This window comes from Glycine soja, chromosome 4 (genome assembly GCF_004193775.1).
Source record: "Glycine soja cultivar W05 chromosome 4, ASM419377v2, whole genome shotgun sequence".
Taxonomy (NCBI): domain Eukaryota; kingdom Viridiplantae; phylum Streptophyta; class Magnoliopsida; order Fabales; family Fabaceae; genus Glycine; species Glycine soja.
Genome location: NC_041005.1, coordinates 7,884,631 through 7,905,698, shown reverse-complemented (window position 1 = coordinate 7,905,698; position 21,068 = coordinate 7,884,631). Strand labels below are relative to the sequence as shown.

The 21,068-nt window shown below is 33.2% G+C and overlaps 3 protein-coding genes across 5 annotated transcripts; 1 reads left to right on the top strand and 2 right to left on the bottom strand.

Moving 5' to 3' along the window:
• Window positions 1-237: 237 nt before the first annotated feature.
• On the bottom strand, window positions 238-6,187 carry LOC114409180 (CBL-interacting serine/threonine-protein kinase 8-like). The gene is made up of 14 exons (XM_028372532.1): window positions 5,512-6,187; window positions 5,346-5,408; window positions 4,876-4,947; window positions 4,656-4,763; window positions 4,501-4,575; window positions 4,353-4,406; window positions 4,105-4,230; window positions 3,559-3,648; window positions 2,346-2,468; window positions 1,474-1,593; window positions 1,100-1,216; window positions 844-900; window positions 686-760; window positions 238-602 (listed from the first exon to the last, which is right to left on the bottom strand). Exons 1-14 carry the CDS (start codon window positions 5,668-5,670, stop codon window positions 501-503), a joined length of 1,341 nt encoding a protein of 446 aa, XP_028228333.1. The 5' UTR covers window positions 5,671-6,187; the 3' UTR covers window positions 238-500.
• A 2,167-nt stretch (window positions 6,188-8,354) lies between these two features.
• LOC114409179 (protein odr-4 homolog) lies at window positions 8,355-13,535 on the top strand. 3 transcript variants are annotated; one of them, XM_028372529.1, is made up of 10 exons: window positions 8,355-8,517; window positions 8,598-8,894; window positions 9,100-9,188; window positions 9,337-9,465; window positions 9,558-9,678; window positions 10,840-10,924; window positions 11,042-11,151; window positions 11,392-11,543; window positions 12,337-12,433; window positions 13,090-13,535. In XM_028372529.1, the coding sequence occupies exons 1-10, from the start codon at window positions 8,437-8,439 to the stop codon at window positions 13,381-13,383; spliced, it is 1,455 nt and encodes a 484-aa protein (XP_028228330.1). In that variant the 5' UTR covers window positions 8,355-8,436; the 3' UTR covers window positions 13,384-13,535. The 3 variants fall into 3 exon arrangements, with proteins under 3 accessions (XP_028228330.1, XP_028228332.1, XP_028228331.1); XM_028372531.1 differs by lacking the exon at window positions 13,090-13,535 and adding an exon at window positions 12,821-13,057; XM_028372530.1 differs by lacking the exons at window positions 12,337-12,433; window positions 13,090-13,535 and adding an exon at window positions 11,637-11,771.
• A 1,826-nt stretch (window positions 13,536-15,361) lies between these two features.
• Window positions 15,362-20,844, bottom strand: LOC114409178 (phosphoglycerate mutase-like protein 1). Its single transcript, XM_028372527.1, has 10 exons — window positions 20,679-20,844; window positions 20,093-20,154; window positions 19,606-19,713; window positions 19,246-19,325; window positions 18,057-18,219; window positions 17,231-17,305; window positions 17,014-17,102; window positions 16,478-16,597; window positions 15,696-15,740; window positions 15,362-15,613 (listed from the first exon to the last, which is right to left on the bottom strand). The coding sequence occupies exons 1-10, from the start codon at window positions 20,791-20,793 to the stop codon at window positions 15,499-15,501; spliced, it is 972 nt and encodes a 323-aa protein (XP_028228328.1). The 5' UTR covers window positions 20,794-20,844; the 3' UTR covers window positions 15,362-15,498.
• Between the last annotated feature and the right edge of the window lie 224 nt (window positions 20,845-21,068).

Here is a 21,068-nt window from a genome sequence, read left to right as displayed (position 1 = left end):
GGTAAAGAGAAAAAGAGATAAAGGAAAATAAATATTATTTTGGGATCAATATAGTTTTGATCACTAAACTTTTCGCAAATATTAGTCCCTAAACAAAAATTTTAGTGTTTTTGATTTTATACTTTTCTTCTGTCAGCATTTTTATTCAAAAGTTGGTTTGGACTTTGGAGTTACCAACCTCCTTGACACAATTCAAAAGAAAAAATCTCAGTGGAAAGTCGAGACGGGAGAAATCGATTTCCTGGTGTCTAGAAAATTACTAGTAAATTTTGGGACACAATCTTTCAAGTTTCAAGTGTGGTATTTGGAGAATTAAAAGTGGAAAAAACAGTATTGCTGTTAAAAAAAAAAGCCAGGGCAAACCGTATTTATACCTCGATATGGTGGGACATGCGTCTATATGTCAACCCCTCTTTAAATTAAAAGCATGTGTTCCATATTACTTTTTTTTTTCTCTCTTTTCTTTTCAATCAAATCAGAAGGTATCACGAATGATGAAACTATCGTCTTTTGCTTTTGGTCTTGGAGATCCTTGATTTGCTTGCTTCATGGGGCGGTTTCCAGATTATATCCTCAAGATTGCTACAAAAGTTCTTGTAAAACTGCAACATTATGGAGTGTATCTTTTGTCATAAATTAAATGTAAGCAATCGCCAGGGCACAACTGATGATTTCAAAAACTTACCTTGAGGTATTCACCAGTATCTCCAGCTGCTTTCTGAATGTCCACCATATAAAATGTAGGAGCCACTTCAAAAATCTTGGAACAGAGAAACAAGAATTATTCATTTAGCCAAAATGTTAAGGGGCTGTTGACATTCAACTAGAGGGATAGAAACTTACTTCCAGGATAACAGAGAAATAGGATGTTTTATTTGCTGAAACACCCTCCACCCTCATCTGAAAATTCATATAAATATCACTTCAGGCGACGACCAACTTTGGTAGGTTTCATCTCATGTAAATAATGACATCAGATGCTAAAGATAGGAAAATTGTGTGAGAATGTAAATGGACAAAATTATGATGCAAAAGACTCCAGAGTAACGAAAGCAGAGTAATCAATCAACTATGCATTATCAACTAGGCGGCTACCAACCTTGTAGTTGCGAATATGCGTCTTAAATCCCATTGATTGTGCCACAACTTCCATACTTGATAAAACCACCTTTGCTGGTTTTTGAGAGATAAAACGGGTTTGGTACTTCACAGAGTCCTGCAAGGGTATTAGACAGACAAATCAGATATCATACCCCGAAATATGGAAAATATTTATGAGTTTCAGACCCTTAAATGACAAGATAGGAGTTGCAATGATATATTTTACATCACAGGACCCCTGTAACATGGAAAAGATTACATCTATAGTTCTGTAAAGTTCCTTCTGAATAGTACATGGGCTGTTAATGTTATTTGACCATTTAGAGATGTGATTACTAGGCCTCATGACAACACAATGAAACAATTAAATACCTGCCCACGATCAAAGATTGTTGCAAGATTTAAGCCTTGAGACAAAATTATCAAGTCAAATGCATTAAGCATTAGAGGACCCATGTCATCGTTGTCACATTGTTGATCAGCCCTCAGTTCCTTCAGCAACAAAATAATCAGTAAGTCAGCAAAACAAGATACCTACAGTTCAAATGCAATAGAAAAGAACAAGCCAGCCTCTTTAACTGAAGAGAAGGGGCACCAAATGTAAAAAATGACAGCGCGGGTACTATTTGCATTACATTCAGCATTCTTGACAGAAAATCCCACTTTTAATCCTTGATGCTTTCTTCAGTACGCTAGAAGTTCAATGATGCCATGCCAATAATGGAATGGTTTTCCGGGAATAAGATAATTCAGAACAACTTTTACTAATATTCTTATTGTTTATGGTTCTTAGATATGCCTCTTTATTAAACAGAATTGTGGAGAGGTAGACACAGTACTAATTAAATATGATTCTGATGTAGAACAGGAACAAAAAGTGCTTCTCCTGGCAAGTTACTCTCCTGAATCCTGATAAACAAACCTAGAGAGCTATTCCGACTAATGTTTCAAATACTCTCCAAAGAAAGGAAATATCAAGTTCATACAATCATAAAAAATGTCAAAAATGTAATATAACCAAAACTCTAATTAGATAATCCAATTCTAAGCTAGAAAGAATAATCCAAAAAAAGAATAAAGTCCTTAAATGATGATAACAAATAATTCAAAAACAGTGTTGTCCAATCTAAGTCAGATTCATTCTAAAAATATGATATTGAATAGGTAGACTGGAAAATGAAGTTAGATTAGCTTAAATGGAAAAATAAATAAATAAAATAAAATAAATTACGGGCACAGCATACCTCAGCATCGTCAAAAGCAGCATTTACATCATCAAGGTTTACATCTTCATACTCAAGAAGACTGACAGGAACATAACTCCTCTGAAACCATTCATCATTTCTTATATGCTCAATTGTTATACGCTGAAAATGTACATGCACAATAACAAACAACAAGGGAAAGAGACTTATCAGAAAGAATTCCAAGAATCGGGATTGAGAAGTAAGATTTAAATCCATCAGTAAAGTGGTATTAGTACATTACACAAACAAAATTACAAAAACAAGGTCCAATACAGATACAATGGAAGAAATCCCTGAACTTCAAATATGAATAGAGCATGTTCATCCATACATGCAGTGTCAGCACTAGAAATAATGATCATGAACTATAGGATGAAACGCAACTTTAATTCAAGTTTTGAAGGATGAAATAGAGAGGAAAAAAATGTGCCCCACACCAACTAGGTGCAATCACAATCATGAACAGTTTATAAATAACTAAAGTATTAAGGATCATTGTTGAGTTTAACCTTAAGTTTCATTAAGATTAGTCTTTCCACATTAATAGAAGTGCTATATTGTTTTATTCAATTTATCTATTAATCTTGATAGAGATTTAAAATCATTCATGAACTCTTCATAAAATTTTAAGCATTTAAGTTGGTATTTGCCACTCCTACTCTTTGTAATTAAATTAAATTTCAGCACAAAGTAAAGTGGGCTATGCATGTCCAACCTAAATGGCTCCTTCTATAGGGGATATGTTATGGGTACTAAACTGTCCAACCATTTCAGTATGAAATACAAACTTTTACAGTATGTCATCCCTTTGACATATTAAAATTAGTCTAAATAAAGAAGTTAGCGGTGTGTATCAACAACTGTCAGCAAAAGAAACTCAAAATATTTTGTTTTGATATCCAAATGGAGAAAAATAATAGATCATAACATGCCACAACTGAATATTAAGTGCTTTCAATACAAACATAATTTTTTCTACCAATTCCATTCACTTTTAAAGGGGTAAAATCATATAGTTCACACTCAAGCATGAGAACTATATAGCATCACACTCTTGGATTTTTTAGATGCCTTTGTATCACAACATAATAACGTATCATCAAAGACTCAACTCATTTTCTACTTCTGTGGCCATAGAAAGAATATTAATTTTAAATTGGCAGTGAAAGGCTGTGTTTCACAACTCTTGTTGTGCAATGCAAACACTTACAGTTTCAGGATTTGGGTCCAAAATTCTATGTATCAACAATTTTGCTCCCACTGGAAACCAAGGAGGGCATGAAAACTCTGCTCTCTCAATCTGAAAGAAAGAAAAAAAAACACAGAAAAAACGTCAGCATCAACAACAATCCGAATTCCATTTTGATGAAAACATTCTAGACTAGCAACCATTAGATAACGCTATATTTCTTGAGCCTTTGAATACAGAATTAAAGAGTGTTAATCAGAAGAACTCGTAGCTTATCAGAACCATAGCCAGCGCTTGTTAAGAGATGCAAGAGACTAATGGTGAAAAATCTCATTTCCAATTCTCACTCAGAATTCAGGGTCAATGTGCTGATTTGGATACTCTTTCACCACATGAAGCTAATAGATAAATTGACCCCATAATAGCAAATTGTTTACCACTTATTATCATGTTAAATGGCTCAAAAATAATAATTGATGTATTTCAATATATGCTAGATAAATATTTAGAATTGCATTACAATCTATTCTACAGTAAACTATATATTTGACATGTTTAAATTCATGCCTTACTATATAAGGTGCTTAGATCAAGCTCATCAAAAGGAAGATATCCAGCCAGTAGGACATAGAGGATAACCCCACAGGACCAAACATCTGCCACAGCACCGTTGTAACCCTTATGACTGAGTACCTAAGGCCACAAAATCAAATGCAGAATGCAGATTTTCCAGCATAAGAATAGTTAGTATTTACATTTGACATAAGCTGAATTACTGAAATTTTAACTAAACAGCAAGCCAGGCTAGTATTTACCTCAGGAGCCACATAGTTTGGAGTCCCACAAGTTGTCCGAAGGATACTCACCCCCTATGAGAATGTTCAAAAGTTTGAAGCAGTTTGGTATCATTATATCTAACATGAGTTGAAGTCATATATAAAAGCTATTTGGCAACAAGCTCACCTGCTCAGGAAATGCACTCAAACCAAAATCGGAAATCTTTATATTTCCCAGTGAATCGAGTAAAAGATTTTCAGGCTGCACAAGGCAAAAAAGAAAATTAGAAGAAATCACCATAAGGACAATAGACAACTTTTCAGATCTCACGCAATGCAAACCTTTAAATCTCTGTGATAAACTCCCTTACTGTGGCAATAATCTACACCGTCAATAAGCTGCTGGAAATATCTTCTAGAGTCAGTTTCACTAAGACGGCCATGGTGTATCTGCACAATCATATTATTCACCATCAAACATTTCCAATATCTTGAATGGTGATTAATAAATGCCAGAGTAAAATCTACAAAAAAAAAAAAGGTTCCATCTTGAGCTACTCACAATTTTATCAAACAATTCACCACCCGTGATGAACTCCAATATGATATAAATCTTGGTACGGCTTGCAAGAACCTGAAGAAAACAACGTTTCACAACAGAAACAAGCGCTTGTGAGTGGCAACAGCGAACAAGAGAAACATTAATAATTACTTCTCACTTATCAGCAAATATTGAGTCGGCACGGCTCTTCTTTTAAAACCTTTTTTCATTTAATCAAGGAAGATTCTCAAATATCAAAATATGATTTCCAGAACAATCCCTCACTCCAAAAGTCCAAACAATCAAAATAAAAAAGAAATTCTATAATTCTGGTTTTGCTTGCACTTCCCAAAAACACTTCTAAACCCCTACTTAACATAACAGCATATTCCATACTACACTGAAAATCATGATTCGAAATTGGATGACAACTTAGAAAAGAAGCCAAACATGCCCTTAATTACAAAAAATAGAAAGCAATTATCTCATGCCTCGTGAAGGCGAACAACATAAGGATGCCTAACTAGCTTCATGATGGAAATCTCCCTCTTGATCTGCAAAATAGAAAAGTTAAATTAGAAACGCAGCAATCACGAAACTTGTTACAGTGAAAGCAAATTAAGCTTATTAGGAAAGTTAATTAAGAGTGCTTGCTACCTGGTCGGCCATCTTGTGCTTGATGATGGTGCTACGGTCGAGCACCTTCATGGCCACGCTCTCACCAGTTTCGGTGTTCTGAGCGAATTTCACCTTCGCAAAGGTTCCCTCCCCAATCGTCCTCCCAATCTCGTACTTCCCAACTTTCCTCACCACCATCGCTCTCTCTTTTTCTCTCACTAAGCCAATCTCAGTTTCTGCATTGCACACTCTTCCCCAACCCCAAAAGCATGACACGATTCAAACGCTATTCACAAGCTTTGCACTTTTCGGGTTTTAATTTATTAGTTTATTATTAAGTGCCTTCTTGGCAGGGAAATAAAAAAACAACAACAAAATCATCATTCTTTGAAAATTAAACGAAAGAAAATAGAAACAAAAAGAGAAGTCGTTTGGGAATCAAATTACCAAACCAAGGATTTTTCTCAGACGGAAATCGAGAGTGAGTGAGTGAGTGAGGGAAAGAAAGAAAAAAGTATTTGAAATTATATTTTAATTTAATTTGTTTATTATTATTGTGGGGAGGGATGGGAGACGGAGAAAGCATGGTGGACTTGTGAGGAAGCGTTGAGATAGGAAAAGCAAGAGGAAGGTGTGTGGTGCGGATGAAGGAAAATGAATGAATAGACAAATGGTGGTTGATGAGGGAACAATTTCCGCTGCACGGATGTAGCTGATTGCCCCCACCTCGCCCAATTATTAAACCTAGTTTTTCAGCTTCTTTCTTGCAAGTGACGTCGCACGCACTCAAGTAGGAATTGCAACTAGGAGTGAGTTGTTTAACCAAGTCATTTTTTAAATCCAATTTGAGAAATAATATATATTTTTTAAGAATTCCATGGTTATATTAAAAATTTTATACAATCACCTAATTATATATAATTATAATTATGGGTATAAACTTTAAGATATTTACTATTCTCTTTGTTCCATTTTAAGATTATTTTAAGAGTGTCTCTATTGGGTGATATTTAAACAATTAATTTTAAGTTCTATATCTCTTATTAATTGATTCACATCATGTCATACCATAATTAAGTAATGCATACACATTTTATTCTAATGGTATAATTTTAAGCAACATATAAAATGATTCTCCTTAAATGATAATAAAATGTTTTTTTAATCATAAGCATTATTTATAGAAATAATTAGAAGTTAATTTTAAGTAACCCAATATGACACAAATCTCTTTTAATGGTAAAAAAATTATGAGTACAACTCAATTGACAACACACACTAAGTTTAAGGAAAAAGATCTAGACTAGATCCCGCATAATACATTATTAAGGAGGGAGAATGAGTATTAAGTGTGATCAAGAATGAGTATTAAGTGTGATCAAGCCCCAATTGATGATTAGTTTCATAGTTGATATAATTAAGATAATACTAAATAAAAAATAATTAAAAAAATAATAGTGTCTAAAAATAAACAACTCTTAAGTAACAAAATTAAAGATGTGATTAATCTTTAATGGCACACGAAATTAAAATAGTCATTGGATTTGTCAAATTTAATCATCCTAATTATATTTAGTAAAGAATTAAATTACTAACATATTTATTACATAGATAATAATATGGCACTTAATGTTTTTAAGTATTAGCCTAGTATTTTTTATAAAAAATTAATTAAATATTGTATTTATTAAATATAATATATCTTTTTAATAATTAAAATATAATTATATTCAAAATATATATATATATATATATATATATATATATATATATTCAATAATATAAAGTAACTATTATAAAATTCAACACCTATATATATATTAATAATATATTCCAAAATCAAAATATAATAGGAAAAAGTTAAATATATAAATACTATAATAATAACATTAAATATTATACTAATACCTACATTAAAATAAATTATTTATATATTTTGAAACTGCTCAATATAATTAATGTTATTATTAATTTTTATACTTTTGATATTAAGCAGTAATATTAAATTTTATATTACTATTTATGCTCAACTTTTTTGGGGTACAAGAGAAATAAAAAAGAGAAAAACTAATTTAAGTGGCGACTATCTTGATAGACCATGTCATTCTCCAACAAATCTAAAGGAGCAACCATCAACAATAGATATGCAGTGAGATCTTTAGATCCTCAGCCTCACGAGGGACATGGGTGAAAAGATCGCTCTACACCATTTCTAACAACACTTGAATGTTCTTCATCACATCTACATGGTCATGAAATGCGTCCCAATGACTGTCCCTGCGGTTTCCCTCAAAAAGCAAAACCACTTCCAAGCAATTTGTTTCACAAACTAATGACGTATGGGGGAGGACCAACCCAAAGTGCCAATAGGAACAACATTTAGTTCAATGAGTTACTATAGAATATATTTCACTAACAATAATAATTAAAAGTGATGATTTTAAACGAGGAGAAATATCAAACAATTTTTATAACCCGAAATAAAATGTTATTTTTATTAATCCGATTTTTATGTTAAATTATGTTAAAATTGAACATCAATAAAAAAAAATTAAATAATTTATATTTTAATATATTTTAAAATATATAATTAATTAATTCTAATTTATATAAATATGAACGAGATAACAAATAATTTTGAATTAATATGAAATTTTAGATATATAATTTATTTGAAAGAAATTTTTAATTCAATTTTAAGAAAATATTATTTAATTAAAAAATTATAATTATCAACATATTTTATATATATATATATATATATATGGGGGACATATTAGGTGAGATGAGGATTTTATTATGAAAGGTAACAAGAGTAAATAATAGCCGTTAGATCATATATATATATATATAGTATTTAGTTATTAAAATAAATATGGTTAGGCTTTAGAGAATTCATCAAGACCGAATAAGCAGAAGCATAGATCCGGTGTTTATTTGGAGGAAGCAATTGAGTGATGAGTGATGGCGAAAGGCGTAATCGGAGAAGAAACGCGACTCAAATTAGCGGAGGGTCTTCTCAGCCAATCCGCAGTTCCATCCGAGGCACTAACTCACTCCAATGTCATCTCTCCCACACTCCCCCAAATAACTAACTAACACTCCCAATTCCATTCCACTTTCAGGTGGGTCTTCTAATCGGCAAGTTCAGCTCCTCCTTGGGCCGGGCCTTCCTCTTCGACCTCATTCCCACCCCACACAACGACTCTGCCGAGCCCGCCTGCGCCCTCACCGACCCCGACAAGAAGAAGGGCACCAAATCCAACCCCGCCGATTCCTCTTCCTTGTTCATCGACAAGGATTGGGTCGCCGAACATGCCCGCCAGGTTTCTAGAATGCTCGTCGGCGGCATCAAGGTCGTCGGCCTATACGTTTGGGTTAGCGATGCCGCATTCAAAAATTCAACCATAATGCTTTGCCAGGTGTGTCAACAATTGCTTACTTACCAATTCACCGTATATATATATTTTTTTAATCGGCAATTAGAATGTTAGTTTTGTTAGCGGAGGGCATCGAACTCGCAACCTTTACCCGCTTCCCTTTTTCCTTAACAATCCAACCCACGTTATATCTACCCACTTCACCGTATTGAACTTGGTCTTTAACTATGTATCTTCTGTGTTTCAGACCGTGAAGGGTGTTGCTGAGGCAGCTCCGGTTTTGGAGGGTGATTGGGATGAGAGGCTGCTTCTTCACATTTCTTATAGCCCGAGGAGGTAACCCTAATAATTTTTCGATTTTGTTTATTTTTTTAATGGACTAAATAAATAATGTATGCATTTGACAGCGTAAATCCAATGCATATAAATTAACTCCTTTTTTTTTTTATGTGATGTGATGCTCATGATGTTGCTATTAGCGCAGGTGGAATTGTAGAAACTGCTCACTGTCTTCGAATATTACATCAAGTAGTTTGCGGCCTTGTGACTTTAAGATGGGGAAGGTCTTAACTTCCCTTCAGACGTTCAAGTGCATGCACAACTTTAACCTGAGGTAACATTCCCACTAATTTGTGATATTGATGAAAGATTGAAGTCTGAAGTTGTTGGTAATTTGAGTTTTGGGTACGGTGTTATGTCTTGAAGGTTACCTATATTACGCGACAGTGCATCAAAGTTCCAGACATTGAGTGATGTTCTTCGTCATGCAATATCTATTCATGCCAAAGAGCTTGCAGGTGCAAAGGCCTTGATTGATGGTAAATTGGTAATTACTTACTCCCTGCTTTTCTTTTTGGCTTTTTACTTCCTAGTTTCTAGTTGCTGTTTTATCTTTAGTAAACTTTAGTCAGAAGTAAGTAGCAATTTCATTCCCCAATTATAGAAAAAATTTCAGTTTTTTTAAGTAGCAGAATTGTTAATTCCCTGGTTGTACTTTGTTTACTTCCCACGATATTGTTTTCATTGTGATACAGTGGTTTTTTGCACTGAATATTACATTGCCCAAGATAGTTTTGTCATTAGGGTTTGTTTGAATTGGACATTGGTCTCTTAAAAATTCCTTGATGAATACTGAAACTATATTCTGCAAGATTGTTGATAGTGAAGCTGGGTGGAAGCTTTTATAATTAGATCACACCACAGGCAAGTACACTCACGTTTCATTATTTGGTTATGGAGCAGGATCTAGCAATTGATTGTTGACAAACTTTTTTTATAGTTTATTTCTAAATCTGTGGTATCTAGAACAAATTATGTCAATAAGTGCCAAAGGTATTCATAGTGTGTAACCAGAAAATGACTGCAATGCTTGAGTTGATATATTAATTGGCAAGTGCTTCATCAGTGCAATCGGTAAAGTAAAGTTTGATGTTCAGAATCATTTAAATATAAGCTGTTACAAGATTGCAATTTGTTGGAGATTTTCTGATTTTCTATGACTGACACAGTGGTTAAAATTTAAATGTTAATAGATTTCTGTCTATTAGAGAATACCTTGTAGCTTATTGATTACCGTAATTTCCAAGTGCAAGCAACTGGATATGATCTATAAAACGTATTTAATATGAATTTCATGTTGCTTACTGCTTTAGTGTGCAGTTCTATGCTGTTTGGTAATTGTGTAGAGATGTACTAAAGTGTCATATGATCTAAAAATGGTCACATTACCAAATTTATGCCCACTTAACATGCTATCTAGAGCATACATTTAGGTTAAGCTATACCTTAAAATTGTTGTACGTTACACAGGCTTGTGCTTTAGGTAAGAGCATCTGTTTTCCCCTGATATAGTATAATATTAAGAGTCACTCCTTTTATCCATGGTTTGGGTTTATTTCTCCCCAAACTATTTTTTATACAATTTGTAAGATATTTCTTTGTGTTATCATTATTTTATAAGAAATTTATTTCTTCTCTATGAATTTAGGTTGTTGAGAGTGAGTCATATTCATCAGATGGTGTGCATGAAGTTGAATTGCTTCTTTCATTTCTGAACGATAGTTCTATTGAAGGTATGCTTGCCTACAGCCTTATTTTGTATAAATATTCTGGTTATTATTGTTATTCTTAATTTTCCTGTTGTTTTAAAACTTCATTTTCTAACATTAACAGATATTTTTTTTGTAAAGCATGCAGCCAAGGAGATGTTGTTGGTATTCTTTCATTTAGTGGCTTGATATGTTCTTTTGCATATCTGAATTCAAAAGAGCCTATTTCACAAGCCATCACTGATATAAAGGTGACTAATAACTATCTATATTTATTCTATTCATTATTTTATGATGAAACTTTCGTCCTTTTATTCAAGGGCTGTCTTAAGAGTTAAGATTGACATTTGTTTGGAAATATCTGTTCTGAAATATGACTAGTTGATGATACCCCTACTTATGAGTTTATTATAGAACAAAGTGATAACTTCACTGACTTTCCCCTCTTCCTGATTTTGTCTTATATTGTTGTGGATCACAATTCTGTGTAGGGAGATATCATTACGAGTCTGCAAAGTAGATTGGATATAATCTGTGATGAGGTAGATGTTGACTCTGGTAACAATCATGATGTTGGAAGCCAAGTAAGCAATGAAATATCGGCTGAAAAGCCTGTTCCCCAACTAGTGTTGCACTTATTGAGGTAGATAACTTGCAATAATGGTATATTACTCGTTGATATACTTCAGTTTTTCTTATGCTTGTTCCTGATGTAATGCCATCGGAATATTACTAGGTTATTGCGTTATATATACATATTACCTGAATTCTTACTCACTGGAATTCTCTCTTTAAGTCTGTGCAATGAGGCTGTGGGATTTATCACCTATCTTTGGGTTGTTTCAAACAACTGCAGCTAAAGCGGTGATCCTGTGCATGAGGCTTCTGCCTAGTGTGGTTTGGGGAGGGTAGATATATGCAGCCTTAGTTCCTGCAGTTCACAGGGAGATCTGATTAACCATTTAGGCAGGTTGTTATTTCACAATGATTTCCTTGGTTTTTGTCATTTTTGTGATCCTGATGTCAAGGTTCAATTGATTTCATTGCTAGTTTGTAATGTTACATTATGTGCCCTATTGTTTTCTTTTCTTTTTGGTTACAAAGAGGTCCATGGCCTAGTGTGGAGAGAGGGAGGGTAGATGGAGCAGTGGCAAAGTAGCCTAGCTGGGATTTGAACCTGGGACCAAGCACATTCCCTTGGGACTCAATGCCACATTGCCACATAGATATACATGCTTGCACAGAGAGTAAATCCATCTCCTAAATGTGTGTATAATCTGAAACTGACATTCTAGAGTTATGCCGCCATAAAAATCTAAAAGTGACAATCATGTCAACACATAAATTATATAAGTTATATTGATACATTTTGTTATTTTGGCTTCCAATGCTTTGGTGTGTTTGATTAGTTAAATTTATCATTTGTTTTTTGACAGAAAAGGATGCAGCCTTCCATTTCCTAGAAGAGTCTTTGCACCATGGCTAGCAGGGGTGTATGTATGTGATTATTTGCAACCTTCTGAAACTGTTGAGGTTTGTTCCATTGGGAAATAGTAGATATTGTTTCTTGTCGCGTCTGAATTTATTTCCATGTCTGATTTGGTTTGAAGACCAACTACTCCTGTGTTGGGTCATTTTGCATTACCTGTATTGTTGCTGAAAAAAGGTTCTTTGTCTAAAAGTTTTGAACTGATACTTCCACATGTACATATAGGGACATTCTTGTCTTGACGAGATAAATAATTTATTGATTTTGGGATGTCCAAAATAATATTATCCAGAGCCTTTGAACAACTACCTAATCAACCCTCTACCTGGTGATTTGCAAACAAAGCATGCATGTATTTAAGTATGCACATGAATAGAGGGGCATGAATTACATTACATGATTTTTATTCTCAAATGTCAACTTAATTGCAGAAGCGGCTGCCTGGCCTCTGTTAAAAGCCAAGTAATATGATGATGATGTTGTTGGACACTCATGAAAACCAAAAGCAATGAGGAATAGAGCAGCACACTTATGATAGTGTCATTGTTTACCATGGCCAATTTATCTATATTAACTGTTTTCATTCTCTAGAACCACTTTCTTGTTATAGCCTCTACAAGCTTGTCATTGTTAAAATGAACTTGTACTCTTATTTTTATTTCTTAGTACTACTATCTGACTTGGGATTTTCATTTCTTAGGTTTTAAAAGATCATAGTATGGAATTACTATCCATGAAAGCTCCAGCTGATGTCTCTACAATTTTGGAGCCAGAGAAAGAAGAGATATCTTTCAAAACTAAATCTTTCTGGGATGTGGTAGTCCCCTCCTATTCAGAAATTCACCTCATGGAAGACAAGAGCAAACGTGATGGCGGAAGCGAGAGTCCAAGTAGTAAAACTGTGAAGCCGGGTCGCATTAATGTTGTCGCCGCTGGTCTCATCCTTCTATTGTCTGTGTTAGTTGGTTCTGTGCTATTCGCCCTGAAGGGTTGAGGGTTTTATACTAGGATTTCCTCTCCTCCAGGGACACACATTCTCTTAGTTAACAAAACTGCATGCGTAGCTGCCAACATTTTATACTTCAAAATTATACCGAGGAAGATATGAAAAAAATAATAAAATTAGCAACATGCAAGCCCCTAATAGCCTTTTGATGCTCTTCATCTGGAATCAACTAAAAGGAAGTTAGAAATTCAAATTTTACACTTTCTACTAAGAAACGGTTACAGTTAATTTGGTTATACATTTTAATTAGGGTGAAATATGTTTGTAGTCCTTTAAAATGTGATTATACACTTTAAAATCAGATTGTTTGATTTTTCAGCCCCTAACAGACACGTGACTGAAAACGAGATTTTAGTTTTCAGAGGTTAGTATAACCTATTTGGATAAATTTTTTTCATAAACATTAATAAAAATTAGGAAAAAATATGTTTATAATCCTTATACTTTCATGAAACCTTATTTTTAGATTTGATAGTTTTATATCATTCAATTTAATCCTTGTATTTAAAAAATAAAAAAAACTTGTTTTTAGTCCTTTTTTATAGATGATGTTGATGTCATTTCCTACATGACAAATGTATTTCATTGTCTATTTATCTTGTGAATTCATGAAAATAGCGTTCAAGAAACAAATAAAATAAGAAAATGTAAGAATAAATCTGCAATAATTGTTGAATAATAATGATGAAAACGAAGACAAATTGAGTCCTTAAAAGTTATGGTTCCATGTGTTTAGAGAAAACATATTATCTTTTTTAAAAAAACATTAAAATTTCACATCATTTTAATAAATTCAAAAAAATGCATTCTGTCTGTTAAGTTAAATAGAAGTAATGTCATGTGTGAGAAGAGACTAAAAACAAATTTTCTGTACAATATATGAATTAAATTGAATGATATGAAATTTTAAGGACTAAAAATAAAATTTCATAAAAATATAGGTATTAAAAACATTTTTTTCCTAAAAATTAAAATTAAAACTAAAAAAAATTCTCTCATAACTAAAATTAACTTATGCATAAAAACATTTTCATATACCATCTTTCAAAGGCAAAAACACTTAAATTATGAAATACCAAACTTGACTAAGACGTGCTAAAATTTATTACAAAAATACGAATGAGCTAGAGATAGAACGATACATAACAGACCCACCGTATATCCACTGAACTTTGGTGATTCGCGAATTTTACGACTGAACTTTTATTTTCATGTTTTGTAAATTTTACCTTTATCCAAATCTTCAGTTTAATGTCTAACGGAAGAATGATGCACCGTGAATGAGTTGGAGCCTGACTGCCATGTTGGAATTAATATAATTATAAAATTAAAGTTTTTTTTTTTTTGTTTCATAACAAAATAATAATCCAAAAAAATAATAAAACAATGAAAAATATAATTTAAAAAACTGAAAATTATTAGATTAAAAAATTAAACCAGTCTATTTTTTCAAAACATCTTCTCCAGGGTATTCCAGTAGGGGGGTTTATTCGTTAGGCTATATTTGAGACATTTGTTGTGTAATTTTGAGGCACGAATCATTATGATGTTTAAGTTAATATACTTATGACGTTTTTAGAGTTTTGTAACTTGCAATTGTGATGTAGAAAAAAACCCTGGAAATATGAGTCTGAAATTGGAACAAAAACATTAGCAGTAAAAATTCGCGACGTGGCAGTCAGGCACCAACTCATTCACGGCACATCATTCTTCCGTTAGACATTAAACAGAAGATTAGCGGAATAGTAAAATTTGCGAAAAATAAATATTTAGATGATAAAATTCGCAAAAATAAAAATTTGATGGTAAATATGTGAAATTATCAAAGTTGAGTGGTAAAATAGGTAATTAAGCCTATTCAAAAAGAATTTTAATTTATAAGAAAAATTTATTTAACTGTTTTTAATTTTTTTTTCTCTCCTGTATATGTTTATAGAGAAATTTATTTAATAGCTACACAAGCCAATAACCTTGAATAAGAAATAACGTAACGTCCACAGTTCACACATGAAATTGATGTCCATTTAATTAATGTTTAAAAGTAATCGTAGTTGGTATCATAAATGTAATTAGGAAATCATAAAAATGAAGAAAATTCCACTATCAGTTTGCCTGCCCATTCTCTGGATGCTTCTGGTCAGCAACGTCACTAGGAAGGTCAAGGCCATATGGAACTTTGCCAGGATAGTTGGTAGAGGACTCATCTGAACCAATCATACTGCAAAAATAATAAATGAAATTCAGAGGTGAATTTTCTGTAGAAATCTAAGTGTAAGTTTTTTCGCAAATAAAATGCTCACCCTCTGTCAATGATAACCATTGAACGTAGCTCACAGTTAGCAAAGCTGTATAAACAAAGAAACCAACATGAACTAATTAGCGCTTTGAAATACAAGTAAGGCTTGCAAATAACTATTTGCTTAAAAGTTATATATTCTCTTAAAATTGGTTATTTATACAAATTTTAGTATAAACTGTTTTTCACCTTCAATTTTAGGGGAACACCAAATAAATCCTAAAGGTTAAAACATTTTAGGCTATGTTGAGATGATAAGGAATATCCCTCAAGTGAATTTCTCTTCTCTTCCACTTTTTATTTTTGATGCAATTTTTTTTAGAAGGGAAGTGAGATTATTACCAAATAAACTCCATAATTCAGAGAATTAAACTCAAAAAATAAATGCAGAAGAAAAAAACGCAAATGTGGAGGACCTGAATTATAGTAGAACAAATCATATGATCTTTTTTCTTTTTTACGTTGAATTTTTTAATTTTAATGTAGAGTCAACAAAGAAAAAGTTTTACTCTAATATGAACCAATAATGAGTTGTCATGTCATTTTAATGAATTTGACATTCATACATTGTCTAACCAACTTAAAACTTTTCAAAACAGCGATTGCATCAAAATTGAACCTCTATAATTCCTATTTTTTCTTAAAGGATTCAAATTGATCCTTCGGTGATCATCAGACAATTGAAAAAAAAACACATTATTGTTTGTTCTTTCTTCCATATATCTCAAAACCTGAATGGTGTTGTTTATATAAAAGACATGGCAATACTTCCAGAGGAATACTTACTGTGTGCAGATTTCATTCTTCACGTTTGGATGACAATCATTTCCAAAAGCACTTAGAGAATGAAACAGAAAACCGCTGTGGGTAACGACAGCTATCTCCTTTTCTTTACGTGTCCACAACCTGGACCAATAAGTAAAGGTTTGGTTAAAGGCATGAACCCATATCTTCCTTGTGAGTTATAGACCTCTTAAAATCTGAAGCCATAAATCATTACGAAATAATGCATGCATGTGCTTCAGATGCCATGCAACAAAAGCACACTAGGAAGACAAAACTCAAATTGGGCAACCACGTGCATTGTCTGAATGAATGTCTTGACATTATCATAGTAAAGTGCAAAATGTCAACATAATCCAGCCAATTAAAAAAAATTCAGTTTAAACCTCAATCCTAATAATATGAACATTTAAATTCAGTACAATCAAGACTCTTTGTTCCTGTCTCTCCCTACTTTTCTTCAATAAGATTCTTATTGTTGAATTATTGCTGAACATGAATACTCTGTTGATATAAAACAAAATTATTTAATCACTCACCATTCCAAAAATTTCAGTCCCCTGGCAGCAACTTCTTCATTCTTCTCTCTAATGTCAGGTTTCCACAAAATGTCCTCATCATTTTCTATCTAAACACAATTTACACCACGTATGAATCCCATTGAATCAAACTTGAATTCCATTCTAGCAACTATGGATCAGAACAAATTGTGGTAGCACTAGCCCATACATGAGCGGGTCAAAAGAGATCACTTACCAATGAAAAATCAATAGCTGGAAACATATGTCGGTAGTCAGTGATGTTTCTTCTCTTATCACAAGGATGCACCCCCTGAATTACCCGAAATAAAAAAAATTACCAGAAACTTGTTGAAATCAAATGTCAAGAGGCATTAAAAACAACCAGAAAGGGGGTAAAAATAAATACTGTGTGCTCAAACTTGAAACTTTTTTATGCGCATAACCTAATCTAACCTAGTCATCTGCTAATAGCTACAAGACCACACGCCATGTAAAACCCAGCAACCTCTGTACCAATTGTTCAACGAGAAAAAAAAGAATAAATCAATACAAAGGAGCCAACGGCCAACACACTTCTCATGTCCTCATCCTATAGTGAATCAACAAACTCTAGACTATTTAACAAGAATTGGAAGACTTAGTTAAAGACTAAACAAAGGGAATTTAAAGCAAATTGAATTGCAGAACAAAAATAAATGGGCCAAAATCGGGAATGCCAAGTATGACCATACTACTGCTCCTCAAGAATTTGATATTGTTTGTGTTTGATTCAATGAAGAAACAAACAGCATATGGGCAACATGACCTGACATCAGTTCCCTATATAAGCAGAAGCAAGCTCCGAAATGGTAACATAAACTGCCAGCATGTAACTTCAGTAGTAATTCATCTATATTTCCTAACAGAATGCTAGAAAGAAAGCAAAGGAATGATTGCAATTACATCAATCACTCCTTTGGCTTGTACTGTCAAACTCCAAACAGAAAAGTAATTAATCGATTGAATCGTCCTAACTTCAAAGCAATAAAACTTCATCACCATTGCATTGCAATATTGCATACCAAATGTTCTCGGCAAAGCTCTACTGCTATAAATGGTGGGGCATTTAGACTGGAAATTGCAGGGCGACCACTATCTCCCACATTGTCATTCATCAGGGGAGGTACATTAATCCCATCAGTATATGGTTGCCCACCAAAGACTCCAACTGCTGTTTGCATAGTCCTGAAATGCAATAATTAGTAATTTGAACATATCCCTGAAACTAGACAAAGAATCTTGTTTGCTTAATAATATGTTATTTAGTGCAAATAACAGTACAACTCCACAAAACTACATTTAAATAATTTCTATTGGATACTAAAAGGACAAACTCCAAATCAAGATCAATATTTATCACAAATAACCCACATATTAAATATAAAACTAGAAAAACCTGCTCACAAATGTTTCCAGTATTTCTTGCTTTTTCAGAATAAAAAAGAAATTTGAAACCATTTATTGAAAAGCATAGTGTCCTCATATTTGAAACTAAAATAATATTTGAAAGGCATCAAAATAATGAGATGTTAGACACATAACAAACTGATAGATATACACATATATATACATAAAATAGATTAACGGACACTATATAATTCAAAAAGTAATGAAGGCATGGGACATTCTCCGAATACATTTGTGCTAGTAAAACATTGTAGTTTCAAAAAATCATATTCATCTTCTATTATTATATATATGGTTATTCAAGTCTAAATCTCAATTTTTTTTTAAAGGTAAATCTTATCTTAGTAACTTGAAGCAACTAGAGAGATATATATTAATTTGTAAAGGAGTTCTCATGCACCCTCACATCATATCATGTCTTCATTCTACTCACATCATCTATAAGTATTTCTATTAACCTATGTGGTAAAAAACTTCGTACCCCATTGCCCGGAGGCTCTTCGTTATGCGAAGGTATGGGGGAGGGATGTTGTACGCAGCCTTACCCTTGCATATGCAAAGAGGCTGTTTTCGGATTCGAACCCATGACCAACAAGTCACCAAGGCACAACTTTACCGCTGCACCAGGGCTCGCCCTCTCTATTAACCTATGTGGTAATGTTTCAAATTTCAATAAACCTTTAAGGCCTTGGTCAGAAACAATCTTAACAGGAAACAATAAAAGGAGTAACATATCTTGACAAAATGATACTAGTAAAAGTCTTGGGGAGAATTCTAAATCAGTAAATTACAATGAAGTTATACCTTAACAAGGGGGAAACAATAACTAGTTCAATTCTTTTGGAAAGACCACTGGCCTTAACATGTTGTCTCAGATTATCAACCTGTCATAGAGCCACAAATATCCCACCATGAAGTTAAAAAAAATATTGCTGAGGAAGAATGAGGGAAAAAACTAACTAGAATGATGATAACTAACACATGTTTCTCTGATGAGAAACAAATTATAACAATGCTAAAGCATAACAGTTAACACCAATATCAATCTCTACGGAAAGTCTGAAACTTTCTTTTTCTTTTTCTTTGATAACTGTAAACACCTCAAGATTCCGCATAACCCAATATCCGTCCTAAATGACAGAGATCATTTGGATTAGCAAATACCTGTTTCCAGCCGAGAGGGGTCAGGTTTGCATCAAAAAGATCATAAGACTTGTATGCTTCAAAGTTCTTCTCACCTTCTACATTGTGAAATCCTTGGGCATGTCTTACCTGTATATAAGATAAGACCTTAATACAGTTGAACGTAAATAAATGATCTTCTCAGAGCCAGAACACAACACACAAGCAAGGACCCCCTGTGTTTATCTAACTTATATAGTTAATGAAATTTGGATCACATGAACTAAATTTCAAACACTTGCTATTTTTCTTGTTCTTGAACATCACAATATATTTTAAAATTTTATCTTGTAATTACAGTCGGAAAGAGATCAGTAGGTAATATTAGTCACTAACATATCTCCATTGAGTTAAACTTTGGGACTTCATTTCACACAATGAAAGTAAATTTATTACATGGGAAAATATAACTTTTCACACGGTAAGGAGATTAACAAAAGTCTGCATGAAGTACAAAATTGCCACAAACCAGGTGAAGAGTTTTGCAACGGTGTAATGGGTAAAGACTTTGACCAGCAGCAGTATCCATGTCTGCGAGACATTAAGGAAAAACCAATAAGAAAATGTGACTAATGAAGTTATCACTTATCACTGAACCAGTCCTGTCTTTTGGTGCTTTGGAAGATCAAGAAAGACTAATTACAGAAACAAATTATCTCCGTTTATCAGTTTAAAAGGAAAGAATCGCAAAGCTTCCAATCTTGTCATCTTGAACAAGGCAATAATAGCTCCATAAACAGACAAGATTGCTTATAAGTATTTGTACACTCAAAGATTGCATTAAGTCACACAGAAAGGTTCTACATTCTCAAAGATTATGCTCCAAGCTTCATGGAACATGCCATGATCTCTCCCAGAGACAATTACAAAATTTAATTTATTATTATTGTTCATGAAAAAAAATTGAATGCGCGTCAATCGTTACTAAAGAACGTAGAAACTGAGACGTTAATTCTAAGTAATCAGAAACGAAAAGTTCTTCAGTAGATTCAGAACTAATCATTTGATTTTAGAGAGTGGCATGAAAAAATAGAATAGCAGGAAGAGAGGAGTACCCGTGCGAGAAGAGAAGCAAAGAGAGCGTGGAGATGCGCAACGATGCTCTGAATCTGAAATGAGAGTGGGGACAAAAGTGGAATTCAACAAAACAGGGTTACGAGTAATGAGCATGGCGTTGGCGTAATAAGAGAAATAAAGAAAATCGATTTTAATAATTATTCTACCTATGGCTGCCTTTGAATCCGTCAACTCTAACATCAAGAGCTGCGTGCTTGGCTGCTTATCCTTCGCACGTGCCGGATTTCTCATCACTCCTCACACACATTTCGTTTCCCACCTTTTGGGCAAAGATAAAGGATGAAAAAAAATAATTTCATCAACATTAGTTTTAAAATTGGTAAAGAAGAAGGAAAAAAGGAAAAATTATTTGGTCCAGATTCTCCACT